Source organism: Oxyura jamaicensis, chromosome 11, assembly GCF_011077185.1.
Source record: "Oxyura jamaicensis isolate SHBP4307 breed ruddy duck chromosome 11, BPBGC_Ojam_1.0, whole genome shotgun sequence".
NCBI lineage: Eukaryota > Metazoa > Chordata > Aves > Anseriformes > Anatidae > Oxyura > Oxyura jamaicensis.
Window position 1 is genome coordinate 526,297 of NC_048903.1, and position 14,195 is coordinate 540,491.

Sequence of the window (14,195 nt, forward strand, 5' to 3'; positions counted from 1 at the left end):
GGTGTCAGAAGGAAGGGAAGCTTTCAAGGCTCCTGAAAGAGAATAGAAGCAGCTCCACAAATCACGTCTTGTCTAGCAGAAAGCTTCTGCAGTCAAAGTCCTCTCCAGTTCTAGTTTCTGGTGCTCCCCCTGCGGCAGGTTTCCCCATCGTGCAGAGAGCGGTGTAGCTGCTCTCCACGGCTGTTAGCCCTAGGGAAGTTCTGCCATGCCAGCTGCAGGTGGCCTTGAGCAGCGTTTTGTTATTCTGGGGGCTGCCCCGGCGGATGACAAGAATCACTCCCCGCTCTAATGTCAGGACACTTCGGTAGGTTTTTGGGGTCTGGTGATTGTGCAAGCGCCACCCGTGATCCATACACGTTCCCCTGACGCGGGTTTCTCTGGGTTTCGGTGCGCATCGTTTGCTGCTTTGGCAGCCACAGCCTTGTTCTGCTGTCGTGCCTGCAGCAAGGGGGAACGAGTGCTACCTGTGCGCGCCCTGCTCGTGTGCCGGGTGTCGGGGCAGTGCTCTGCTCGGCGCAAAGGAGCGTCCCCTGGGGAAGGTGGTGGTGGGAGCAGGAAGCATTCTGTGTCCTGACTCTGTTCCTTCTTTCCTGCCATAGAGACGTGATGAACGTAACTGGTATTGATTCCGTTTGAGTCCAGTGCTAGTCTTGTTAGCACTGGGTTTTGTTCACGTACCTGCTAAGCGCTGAGCCTCCTCCCTTCTCTTCAGGACTGTGTGCAGGCCACACCTCTGCTTGCTTGCTTCCCTCTAAGACTAAGATGGGCCAAGCACATTCCTGCACTTCAGTGTCCCGCTGTGGGGTGTTTCCATCAGCCTCTGTGGAGTGCTTTCTTCTTCCCCTTCCCATGGAGCTGTTGTTACTGTCCACAGCAGAGCAGAGGTACTTACGTGAGCCGTTCCTCTCCCTGCACGTAGAGGAAAGAACGTGTCGTCTTGCTCTGTCAGCCTGGGTGCTTTTTCTGTGTGATTACTTTCCCGCTTTTGGTGGCAAAGGATAAATCGCAGCAGGTGGAAGCTGCTGCGGCTGGACGAGCGCCCACCACACGCTGTAGCCGTGGTGGGCACAGCCCTAATGTTGCAACAGCAAGCGTGGCACAGGTGGGTTGGGTGGCCACCAGATGCCATTCGGTGACCTGAAGTTTCCTCGTGCCATGCGAGTGCAGCTGCTGTTCCCTTCGTGCAGCGCAGGTGGACTGAGTTGTGCTCCGGGTGGCTGCCCGAGCGGTCTCTGTGTGGGGACACCCTGTACCTGCACGGGCCTCTCGTGGCCGTGGTGTAGCCGCGGATTTAATGACCGTGGCCATAAGCAGGCAGCTCTTAAATATTAGTTTGGCAAGTTCAGTAGTTGCAGTTGCTTCTGTAGACAGCAGTGCTCATCCTGATGCATGAAGGCAGTTAGGTCTGTTTGGTGATAGAAAGCTTGCCCTGCTTTCAGAGCTGCCTCTTGCCCACCGTTAGGTAAGTTCTGTCATTTCCCAAGAGCTCGCAGCAGTTACCTGGCAACGGTGTGCAGAATTGCAGTTTTCAAAACCAGTGAAAATTTCAAGCAAGGATGTTGCTGAGACAGGTGCCTCTGACTTCTGAGCACTGATGTGTAAGTGCGGGTGGAGGGGGGTTGGTCTCCGGCGGGGTTTGTTGGCTATCACCTTGCTAACAGCAGAGGGAAGAGTCTCCTGCACCCCTCTGCTACGTCTGTCCCCTTCTGGAAGCCTTCAGAAGGCATGGAGGCCACCAGGCAACTTGTTCTTGGCCAAATACATGAAGGCAGAGCTGCAACACAACAAATAGTTGCTTTGCACAAAACCTGAGTGCTGCGAACTTCCCGCGTGAGGCGTAAACCACGTGAGAGCTGTGGGAATCCCAGAGGCACAGCTGCGCAGTCTCAGAGCAGGGTTAGCAGAACACCTGCCTTTTGAGGTCAGGTCTTAGAAGCCAGTTTTGGAAAGTAGCAGGTGTATTACTTCCAGCCATCCCCAAGTGCTGTGGCTGACCACCGTATGTGCCTGCTGGACTTCAGAGATCTCTTCAGGCCACAAGGGTTAGGAATAACAAGAACCTGAGCCTGACTGTGAGATACAGGAAATCTGGATGATCATCTTAGTCCTTCTGATCCAAGAATACTTGCTCCTTGCACCTAACTTCCCTCTTCCCGTTCCTTGGTCTTTCTGGTCTGCTGGGAGTGTTTGTGTGAGACAAGACCTATGACTTCGCTCTTGTATGTGATACAAGTTTCTTACGTGGAAGGTCTTACGCATCCTTTTTAGAGAAGGATACTTTTTTCCAACCAATTCAGCATGTCCGACCTGATAGATCAGTAGGACCTGATGAAAAACACCTGCAGGCAGTGTGTTTTACACAGCGCTATTTCTTTTAATGGGTACTGTGCACGGTTGGTAATGCTTTTTCCTAGGTTCGGTAAACGAGAACCAGAGACCGTCGAATTCCTATAACGGAGACCTGAACGGACTGCTGGTGCCCGACCCCATCGTGGCCGGCGATGGACCTTCTTTGGCGAAGCCGGTGCATCGCAGCATTTCTCTGGGAGCCCTGCAGGAGAAGCAAGTCATGTAAGTGTTGTGGAAAAAAGGCTGAGAGTGAATAGAAAATGGTTAAAAATTGGTTCTGGTGGGCCTGGACGAGCACGCTGGGATCCGATGGTAAGTTTTACGTGGAGTTCAGCTGACAGCGGTGAGTCAGAGCTGCTGGTCCGAGCTTTTGTGGTGTTTGTGATGCTGAGGCACGCAGCCTGACATCCTTGCTGTTCAGGAACTGAGGAATATTGGCAGAGCTGTTTAGGGAGAAGGAGTGCACGGCTGGACACATGGCAGACATTGTGAGTCGGGATGGGGCTGAAACTCTGCATTCTCACGTAGAATTCCAGCTAGACTCCTGCAGGGACCCGAGTTACCCGAGAGGTAACTTACACCAGTTTTGCTCTTGTCAGAATATTTATCCCCCCGTGACTTAGGACAGCTGCACCTCAGCTAGATGTCTTCCCATCCCTGCTGAGCTGTGTGTGCACTGGTGTGTTTGGCACAGCACGCCAGGTTTTTCCTGCTGTATGCAGGAGAACATGTGCATGTAGAATAGTTTGGACTTGTTCTTTACACAGGAGTAATTCCAAACCCAGAACTGCTATCATACATCAGCCTAATTGGTGTAATCATTGGCTTTGTGCACTGACTCTTAACATCAGAGCTCCTGAAAAAACCTTTTATTTGGGTTTTCTCTGTGTAGTTCTGAGAGGCGATTTTGTGAGAACCATGAGCGACGTGCTCTGTTGATGAGGTTCAGCTGGTTGGCTTTGGTCTCTTTGCACCTTATGGTGTTGGATTGTAGGCAACTTTAAGGCTACTTCAACCAAATTTAGGTCTGTGCTCAAGTCAGGCTAAGGGACTGTGAGAAGAGTCTGGAGGTTTTTAAGCTGAACAAGGTGTTTGGCTCTCAGACCCATGGTATAGTGGGAAGGGAGACTCTTAACTGAAAGTAATCTCTGTTCTCAGTTGTTCAGCTCAAACCTAGATGCACAGATATTCCTTCTGTGTTGCTGTTAACATTATGAACAACAAATATCTGCCCTCTGTTCTCTTCCTTTGGAGTCCTGGCTCATCTTTTCTTCTTTGTTTTTCTTAAAAGCTGCCTTTCTGGTGATGACAGCTCCACTTGCATAGTAATATCAGCAAAAGACGTGGAGATAGTGGCCAGCAGTGATTCCAGCATCACAAGTAAGGCCAGAGGAAGTAACAAGGTAAGGAACATGAGGAAGCATGGTTCTGTCTATTCTTTTTAGTCTCATCAGCTCAGCACTTGACTATTTTGAACAGAAATGAATCTTCCTTCCTGTGTTGTAGAAGCTTGTAGTTAGGTAGAAGTTTGGCAGAGAGCTTAGCAAAGAGAAAAGAATTGAAGAAGTATCTTGTAATTGATTGTTACTTTTGTTACGGAGCATGGCCAGGCTAATTGGCTAATTGGCTAATTCTCAGGAATAATCTCATATTCCATATTGTATCATTTTGCTCCTTGATGTGCAACTCAGAGATCATAAATGTACCGTGTTATCCCTGTTTTGCTTAGGTGATACTGAAATTAAAAATGAAAGGGAGGATCACTGTCTCTGAGCAAAAAACTAAGAAGTACTACAGAAATTATGACAGTGTATCAAATAAAACTGGGACTCGGTTTCTTGGAAAGAGCAAGCGCCAATGCAGCAAATGTATTTCAAAAGAGTTTCCAAGGACTGGGAAGCCTATTGCAGTGCTAATAAGGAAGTAAAGCCACTTTGCTGTAGTTGAAGGGTAGAGGGTTGTTCTGCAATATGACGCACTCAGTGAGTTGCATTCCTTCCTGCAGAGGAAGGAAATACTCATCAGCCCCCACAACTTTGAATATTTAGGGCTCTGCTACCTGGCATTCAATATGCAATTCCTCTTCCCCACTGCTGCTTCTAACAGTTGCCAGTGAAGCATTACAGACCTTTCCTAGAGGAAATCATGTATCTGGCAAGTTTGTTCCAGGAAAAAGTTTATTCCAGACATTTCTCAGATATTTTTTTCTTTCTCCTGAGCAGGTGAAAATACAGCCTGTTGCGAGATACGACTGGGAGCAGAAATACTATTATGGCAATCTGATAGCTGTTTCAAACTCTTACCTGGCTTATGCCCTTAGAGGTGAGGTACCTGCTCGTCTTGGATATGATTTCTGTTGTTTTGCTCTGTGTATCTCTGTAAGAGGCAAAGTTTGCATCAGAAGAAGGTAACTGACAGTAAGTGAACCTTGTTGCGATACCCAGATCAGCGTGCTGTTCTAACGGGAGTAAAAGCACAGCTGGAGCTACAGGAGAGGAAAGAGTTGGTGGTGTGGGAGAACTTCCACTGGGCAGGAAGCTTTTCTGAAGGTAGAAATATAAGAATGAGAAGCAATAGTGGGAGGGAGAAAAAGTTGAAGGACTAAGTTGGTTTCACTGAACAGAAAGCTGATGTTCAGATGATTTGTGTAATGAAAGAATTCTGTAGCAAACAAGCCTCTTTGTCGCTACGCACAGAAGCAGCCCCTTGGTAATTTGAGTAGATAGATGTGATCAATTTGCTTGCATAAATTTAGAGTTGAGTAAGGCTAAATTTAGAGGAGGCAAAGAGCAGTGCAGATGCAGCATGCTTTGTAGTAGGAAAGGAGAGAGAAGCAGGACAATGCAAGGAAAGATTGTTTCACAAAATATATGAAACAAACAAGCACTTACTCATCTGCAGTGTCTCTTTCTGCTCTCATACAACCACACGGTGTTTGGGACTCCCTTGTCTCTTTCCTTTCTTCTTAATTCTAGCACCCATCAGTTTCTCTGGCCTTTTATGAAAGCTACTGCTCCACTTTTGCATTTTCCTTAGCTGAGATTATCCTACAGTAGGTATTTTTTTAGGATGCCTTGCCTTTTTTTTTTTTTTTTTAAAGTATGAAAACTTGGGTGCAGTAAGAATATAGAAAGCTGAGTGATCTGCTAGGGTTACCGTGGGCACTTAGAAGCAGAAACAATATGGTTTCCATACGACTGTCTGCATTATAGTGATATTTGTCTGAAATGGAAAAGCTGAAAACTTTGCTTAGAAGATGCATGCAGTGAATCACATTCCTTTCAGCCACGCAAGCCAAAAAGTGATGCTGTTTCCCTGGTGAATGATTGTGCTTTTTACGTTCTCCTTACAGGAGATGTATTTGAGCTACCTGCCTCTCAGTGACTCCTTTTGTCCAGTTACTGAAAATGGAATTGTGGTTAAAATTAATCCATTGTCAAAGGAGGTGAATCTTGGAGGTTTGGTAGCTTCATAATCATCTTGGGATACAGATTTAGGTCCTGGGTTCAATGAAAGTGTCTTTTGTGAGAATCATGAGATAGGCTACGTTCTAAGCAGAGCGTCTTAGAACTTGTGGTACTCAAGAAACACTGCAGAAGATCTTGGGAATTAAGCTGCCCCTTACAAGGCAGGCAAAATCCCTTTTGTTGCTGTAGTTCCTTGGTGCACCAAAGCAGAAAAATTTGGTGAATGTTTTTGCGCATATACTGGGTCTTGAAAGGGCTTATTAGAGCGGTGTCTATTGATACGGGTTTTCTGTTTTTCACTGTGCTGCCAGCTCATGGCAGCTGATGGCAGAAGGGATGCTGGAAAGGACAAGTTGGCATCTGGGGGACAAAGGCAGCCCTGCAGGGAAACCGCACAGATAAATGGTGACTTCTTCCTTCTGTCTTTTCTGCAGCTGCCAGTAATGGCTCCGCCATGGTGCGAGTGTTGAGCATCAGCACTGCTGAGAGGACCTTGCTGAAGGGATTCACGGGTGGCGTGGCAGACCTGGCTTTCGCTCATCTCAACTCCAACCAGCTGGCGTGCCTGGATGAGGCTGGCAACCTTTTTGTCTGGCGCCTGTCCATGGATAAAGACAAAATCCAGTATCTTGTCAAAGCAAGCCCCGCATCAATGTTTTTGTAGTGGTTACATGTGAATGCAACCTCAGAATTGCAACCTATTTCATAGCCTTGTCAGAACAGCAGCTTGCAGGAGGGAATTCGATAGTTCTGCCCATCCCAGAGAGTTTCAGATGAGCGTTTGTTTGATCAGCCTGTGCCTGTATTCTGCACTTGAAACTGTAGGAGTGACATCTCTGTGGCTCTGGTCTAATAAAAAGTAGTTTCTGGTCCAGGCAAAAGTAGCCCAGAAGGATTTTAGTGTCGATCTGTACTTGCTGGCCTTAAACATGGGCAATGTCAGCTCAGCCACGTGACAAAGTTTTTTACTCATATTTCTGTGGTTCTAGCTCTTTACCTCAGTTACTTTTCTGAGGAAGAAGATGCAATACTATCCTCTCGCTCAGTAACTTCCTTCCAAACCTGTCACCCTAGTTCTTTTGGTGGTACTGGAATTTATTTTACTGCTTGATTCATTGCCCCATATAATTTTCTTTTAAATGCTAGGAGTGACTTTCCAGGCTTTTGAGAAGCACATCAGTCTGCGGGATGTGGTGTGTTAAGTTGTGGCTTCTGAATTTTAATTGTATGCAGTCATTCCAATAGCAACTGGAGCAAAGTTGGCTGTAGTTGTTTAAGAACTGATTTGTATGGATGGACCAGAGCACTCAGCCTGGGTCAACGTGGTAGCTTTTCTATCTTTCTGTGTTGTTGCAGTGCTGAAATAATTTAATCTGTCCATCAGCAGTTGCATGGATTCAGTATGTGCTCATCCCATTCCTGTCTGGAGTCTGCAAGAGAAAATTATGAGAACTATTTACTTTTATTTTTTAACTTAGAAGAAAAATTGCCTGCCTTTTATTTTTTAGCGGAATACTTGTACCTGATTTCTTTTTGAATCTCAGTAAGCCAAAAAAAATGTGGTTTAATAGTATTTACCAGAGGAGCAAACCTGAACAGGTTATTGCTGAGTATCAGTTACAGCCAGAAAGTTTTGTTTCTTAACTGTGGTGATCAGAGAGGAGATCTTGGTGAACATCAAACGGCCTGACAATACCCCGCTGAACACCTCTCGGAGAATCATCTGGTGTCCTTTCATCCCAGATGATAATGAAGAGAATGGTGAAGAGGGAAGTCAAACATTGGCATTGCTGCATGAGGACAGGGTAAGGAAATGTTGCTTTTGAAAGATTGACCCTTATTACTGTTAGAGGGAGAGAATCTAATAGAGTCCATACGGTTACAGATGTCAAGGCTTCTGCCTAGTCCATGCTGGGGATCCCTCAGTAATGAGATTCAGGATTCCTCTCATCTGAGGAGAGGTTGTGCTGATCTTTCTCGGGCTCAGGAGGAAGGAAAGTGAGAACTTTTGCTCACCACCAAATAGTGAGGACCACTAGCGACCATGTGGAGGGCCAGAGGCATCATTCATTTATTCAGGCTTGGCCAGTAGCCAGGGGAGGGGGCTGGCGAGCTGCAACTATGACTTTGACCAGCAGTACTTACGTACAGCTGGGTGCCAGGAAAGCATCTAACGGCCAAATCAGGTGGAGAAAGCAAGGTTTGTGTCACATAGTTACCATTGGGCTGATATGTCAGGTAAAGGTGTAAGAAATTCTCAACTGGGTCAGACCAATGCCTGTAGAAATAAGCCTGTGTGTATGCACGTTTGTTTTCCAGGCAGAGGTATGGGATTTGGACATTATCCGAACAAACAACAGCTCCTGGCCAGTGGAAGTGCCTAACATCAAAGAAGGCTTCATCGTAGTGAAAGGCCACAGCACGGTATAAATCTATTTCATTTTCTTTACTACTGTCACAAAGGTGATCGTTGCAGATCATTTAGGTTCTCTTTGGGTTTTAATGTGTCAGGAGCTGGAGTTCTTAGGACATCTTGCTGTTAAAAAAAAAAGGGGGATTCTTAACAGTCAGTCCAGCCTATCACCCACAGCCTGCTACTGGCTATGTGCATGAGTTAGTGGTAAGTAAGATTTGTTTCAAGAGCCAGGATGGGTTTGTAGTCATTTGCTTTGAGTATGGCTCTTGAAACACTGCTGTGGTTTATCCTGGCCGGCAGCTAAGCGCCACACAGCCGTTCGCTCACTTTCCCCCTCCCTCTCTGGGATGGGGGAGAGAAATGGGAAAGTGAAGCCTGTGGGTTGAGATAAAAACAGTATGTTAAGACAGGAAAATAATAATGTGTACGAAACAAGTGATGCTCACCACCCGCTGACCAATGACCAGCCTGTCCCCGAGTGGCCGGCCCTGCCACCCCTATATATTGTTTAGCATGATGCCATATGGTAAGGAATACCCCTTTGGCCAGTTGGGTGAGCTGTCCTGGGTCTGTCCTCTCCCAGCTCCTGCTGCACCCCCAGCCTTCCTGCTGGCAGGGCAGAGCAAGGAGCTGGAAAGTCCTTGGCTTGGTGTAAGAACTGCTCTGCAGCAATTACAACATCAGTGTGTTACCAACACTCTTCTCATCCTAATCCAAAACACAGCACCCTACCAGCTACTAGGATGAAAATTAACTCTGTCCTAGCTGAAACCAGGACAAACACCTGTATTTCCAAGAGCCTGTTTGACAACCTGGTCTGCATTTGAACGATGTTGTTACATACCGGTAAATGGAACACGCTGTTGTTGATTGCTGGATGAGAAAGGGAAGACTAAGCCCATTGTTATTTTTCCATGAATCCCCTAATGGTTATAGCTATAACTGTCAGTACAGCGAACAAGGCCTGCAGCTGAGCATTCAGAAGGTGATATTTGAACATAAAAGACAACTGAAAAGAATTTGTTTCTTAAACAGGATAATGACAATGTAATTGTATCACCTAGATAAAACAAAGCACTTAATGCTTATGAGATGCCAGAAAATCCCAAGTGAGTTCTGTTCATAACATGAGTAATGGTGGGAGCAGTAGCAGCATAATCTACTGCACTTAAATTTGCTGTTTGGATTGTTAATTATTATTATTACAAAAAAAAAGTCCTTGTCAGTTTTTCTCAGAAGTTTCAAATTGTCCAGTGAGACACATGTTAGAAATCACCTTGATCTTGTGAACAAGCAGATGTTTTATCTGCTTGTTAATCAAACTTCAGTGTGAAAAGAGTGTTCTCTCTCCTTGAAGAGCTATAAAATTACTTTTCTGTGTCTTTTTTTCCCCCCTTGGTTTAGTACCTGAGCGAGGGAGCGCTTTCTCCAGATGGAACTGTGTTGGCCACAGCAAGTCATGATGGTTTTGTCAAATTCTGGCAGATCTACATTGAGGGGCAAGATGAGCCAAGGTAACTTGAGAATTAAAAAATGAAGGATCTTACTGTGCTGCAAAGCTCAGCTGTGTTTTCTCTGATAATTGTCTTGTTACAGGATCACCCGCAGTGGTCGTTCTCAGGACACTATAAAAATACAGGGTGAACGTTTGTAAAGTAATTTGTTAGTGAAGAGTGCTGTTATATCACTGAATATCACGTGCTCACAGTGTGGTGAACTTTGGAAAAAAGCAAAGAGCTGTGTCTGAAAACATGAATTTTTTGCTGTAGTCAAAGTCAGCCGGTTATCCTCTCTTGCAAAAAAAAGTCATTCTCTTTTGTAATGCAGAAAGCTGCTCTGAGCTGTTCATCACAATGTTGAAATCCGTTATATGTTGTGTGGTTGATAAGATACCATACCAAAGAGCAAGACGTGACTTTATTTTTTGGTCACTGTCTATGGCAGCATGGTATGTTCTCTTTGGACAAGGGATAATGTGTTCAGATCCTGCTTTTCAGCTTCCTCATTTACCATTCCATGCACGCTTGATGTTTTCTCTGATTCTTTCTTAGGTGTCTTCATGAGTGGAAGCCACATGATGGTAGGCCTCTTTCCTGCCTGCTCTTCTGTGACAACCATAAAAAACAAGACCCAGAGTAAGGCCCCAATCCTGTACTTTGCATATCAGAATTAGGTAGTGCCTTCGAACTCTGCCTTTGGAGAGTTCCTTGTAATTGCATGTACTTGTAAAAATTTACCTTTGTGGCAGGAGCAAGTCCTGTCATCTCTGCAGTAAGTGTAGTTAAGTCTAGTGAAGGAGTGCCCTGGAGCACAGCCTAAAGTTATCTTAATTCTAGTGTCAGTTCCATGAAAGCGGTGACAGTTCCACGTTGATGGGTCCTTTAAGGTTTGTGGCATGGTCAATTTTGCCTGGCCAAAAGGCGAGGCCTTTTGTCTTTTAAATGTCTGTTGTAGTTGATTTAAAAAGTAGCTGTTTCTTTTCTTCAATCAGCTACGGTCATATAGTTCTTGAGAGCTACAAGAGCTATACTGGTTTCTAATCTGCCTTGGAAATGGAGATTTTCTGGGAACTTTGCTATGACATGCTTGTGAGGAACTTTTCTGTGAAATGTCCTGATGGAACAGGTGGTCGGTCTTTAAGAACTCAATTCTGTTGTGCCTACAGGGTTCCCTTCTGGAGATTTCTCATCACAGGAGCAGATCAGAATAGAGAACTGAAGATGTGGTGCACTGTGTCTTGGACGTGTCTGCAGACTGTTTGGTAGGTGTTGATACGCTCACTCCCCTGGAGGGTTGAATTTTCTTTAGAAATTGTATCATAACAAAGCTCACAGTTTCCAGCTATCCTTACTTTGTGACCTTAATCTCCAGTGCAGTCTACTCCAGCCTCAGTTAGAACCTCATCCTTTGCTGATCTTAGCTATTTGTTGAAAGTTATCAGGCTGTGGTAGACTGTCAGGTTAGACTTCAGTAAGGCAGGGGAGGCTGATCCTTTTACATACTCTCATTCATGTTACTAGGACCTGTTACCTTTACTTTGGTCCGTAAAGCATGCATACAGCTGAAGCACTAGTAGAGGAATTCCAAATTGCACTTGTTGAGTGCTTTCTTCTGTAAAAATCCTAGATAGCAGTCTAGGATCTCTTCCTAGAAATTGCTCTTTATGACTTAAATATTGAGAAGCCGCTACATCAACAGCGCTTAAGCAGTTTTACGAAGCTTATTTGCTGAGCCATATAGGTCAAGAAGTTCAAATTCCATCATAGTCCATCCCTTTACTCAGCTTGCACTGTTCTTTGATTTTACTTTTTTGCTGGTAGACTGTGGCTTCTATGATCACATGCACATGTAGAGCCGCTTCTGAATTGGCATCTTAAAATGAGGAGAATGTGGTAGAGCCGCTTCTGAATTGGCATCTTAAAATGAGAGGAATGTGGCGTACAGCTGAGTGCTGCTTTTTCTGTCCCATACTGCAGAAGTCCCAAGCCTATCCTGGTTTGGTGGATTTTTGTTCTTAAATCTGTAGCATTGGCTCTTACCCTCCTATGACTGTGGCATATGTTAGATAATGACAAACTGTCACCTTTCATATAAATGTTCAGAATATATAACTTGATTCTATTCTGTGATTTCCTTTGCTGGTCTTGTGATGTCAGCACTGATTTCTGGCAATTATCCTTTTGTTTTAGTGGGTGGTGGTTGCACTATAAACTCATTAAGATGTATTTTAACTAATTCAAAGGAATTGTTCTGGTTGTGCTAATATAACGTACTTTCTGCATCTCCTCCCATCTTGTTTGTGGATCTAGCTTTTCTCCTGACATCTTCAGCTCCATGAGTATTCTTCCCAGCCTGAAAGTCTGCCTGGACCTCTCCGCTGAGTATCTGATACTGAGTGATGTGCAGAGAAAAGTAGGTGGCTCATTTTTTGCTGGCTGTGTGGGTATCGGTGACAGAAAAAGAAACGGTCTTTGTGACTGGTTCTGCTGCCTAGATCTAGTCTTTGCATGTTAATAACTAAAAATGCACGGAGGTTGGCCTCGGCTATTTCAGTATAAGATGACAGATGGTGACAATTCAGCTGATTAATCCTGAGGAGCCTTAAGGATTATTTCTCACTCCAAAGTAAACTTCTTATTTGAAGGAACCTTTGTCTGGCACAGCAGGACTGAGTTCCTGATCAACACTAACTCACACAGCAGTGTGGTTCCCTGGGATGTCCTTTTTCAGATTTAAATGTCTCAGACCTTATTCCTTGTGTTATTCCCATGCTTTCAAATCTTGTTCAGGTCCTAATGCTGTGCTCTGGAAGCCGTGAGACTTACCATTTCTGATTGTTCCAGGTCTTGTATGTGATGGAGCTGATGCAGAACCAAGAGGAGGGCAAAGCTTACTTCAGCTCCATCTCAGAGTTCCTCCTCACCCACCCGGTCCTAAGCTTCGGCATCCAGGCAGTGAGCCGCTGCCGGTTAAGGCACACTGAAGTGCTCCCAGCAGAAGAGGAAAATGACAACTTGAGTGTAGGTAGGTGACAAAGAGAATTTGGCTGCTGTCAGATCAGGTTGTTTCTTGACTGATTCTGGCTTTCTCGTGAAAGGCTTGTTGGTCCTTCTGGGCAACCTGATCTAGTGGGTGGCATGACCTTTAGGTCCCTTCCAACCCAAGCCATTCTGTGATTCTTTTACTCTGTAGGAAATGCATCTGTGCAGCTAGAGCACTTCAGAGAAGCACAGTAAGGTGGGTTACAAGGGACCTCTGGTCCAACCTGCTGCTTGAAGCATCTGGCAGTATTGTTGTTGCTGGCAGTAGATCAAGTCAGCTATGGTTTTACCTAGCTCTCTCTTGAAGGCCTCTGAACACAACATTCGTGCCCCTGCCCTGGTGCCCTGTCCCAGGGCTGCACCCCTTTGAAAGAGAATACATTCCTAATATTCAGCCCGATTTTCCTAACCCACAGATTGTAGCCATTTCCTCTTAATCATGCAGCAACTTCACTGAAGTGTTTCTGTTAATAAAAAAGCATTGCAGGGCTGTGCAGGCTTAAGTAAGTGCTTTGCTGACCAGTACCAGATTCGCTGGTCGGTATCTGAGCAGCGCTTCTTTTGCAGTTGCATAGGTTCGTCGCCTTCAGCAGGACACAGGGTGAAACCTCTAGCAATGTAGGGCTTCATCTTCCTCCAGAACAGTTCAACGTAGGCTCACAGTAGCAAAAGAGTTTTTGGAAGAATTGTCAGGATATATTTCTATGGCTGCCCATCTGTGTAATTAAACATCAAAGGCGTGAACACATTATCTGAGAACTAATCAGTTGCTTTGGAATCGTACTGCCTGAGCTGTGTGCCAGGATGTGAAGGCAGTATGCAGTCCGAGTTGAGGGAAAGGGGGAGATATTCTCCATCACATACGGAAAGCACATTGCCAAGCCACAAAGCTTCTTGCAACAGAAATGAACAAGAAAAACTGTATTTTAGAGAAGCTTCTGAGAGACAGGTGAGATATATTCTTCTGTCTATTACTATGACAGTGAAGCCCGTGGAGAATTGTCCCATGCAAGCATTCCTTGATTGCTGTGTCTCTTTGGCTGTTAGCTTGTTCCTGACCTCCTACCTTTTTGTTATTAAAATTTTTAAAGATGCTTCGAAAAACATCAGCGTATTAGCATGATAGAAAGATTCCTGGACTATCAGAACAGCCCCATGATACACTTCCTTATGCCTATTTTTCTACATAATTAGTTCATTCATTTTTTTGATACTAGAGGCATATTGCTCTGAAATGCAAAAGAAAAAAATGACTGATATGTTTAGCAAGTCAGGAGCAGAAGGAGATGAAGCCTCAGGTCCCTAGTTGTTGGTGTTTAGATGATTAGGATAATTTGAATAGGAACAATTAATTTAGCCTCTTTTGGGGGATTTTTCCTTTCTAATTAGACTCCTTTTCTTTCTTAGGAGTGGGAGTGATAC

At 45.0% G+C, this 14,195-nt stretch overlaps 1 protein-coding gene across 2 annotated transcripts in view; it reads left to right on the plus strand.

Moving 5' to 3' along the window:
* Positions 1-14,195, plus strand: part of EDC4 (enhancer of mRNA decapping 4) — a 37,045-nt gene that overhangs the window by 1,313 nt on the left and 21,537 nt on the right. For both annotated transcript variants that reach the window (XM_035336758.1, XM_035336759.1), the window contains exons 2-12: positions 2,415-2,571; positions 3,641-3,752; positions 4,572-4,671; positions 6,251-6,440; positions 7,474-7,621; positions 8,136-8,240; positions 9,637-9,746; positions 10,284-10,367; positions 10,898-10,993; positions 12,042-12,144; positions 12,576-12,756. In XM_035336758.1, the coding sequence (XP_035192649.1) occupies positions 2,415-2,571; positions 3,641-3,752; positions 4,572-4,671; positions 6,251-6,440; positions 7,474-7,621; positions 8,136-8,240; positions 9,637-9,746; positions 10,284-10,367; positions 10,898-10,993; positions 12,042-12,144; positions 12,576-12,756 (1,386 nt within the window). The remainder of the gene's footprint in view (positions 1-2,414; positions 2,572-3,640; positions 3,753-4,571; positions 4,672-6,250; positions 6,441-7,473; positions 7,622-8,135; positions 8,241-9,636; positions 9,747-10,283; positions 10,368-10,897; positions 10,994-12,041; positions 12,145-12,575; positions 12,757-14,195) is intronic.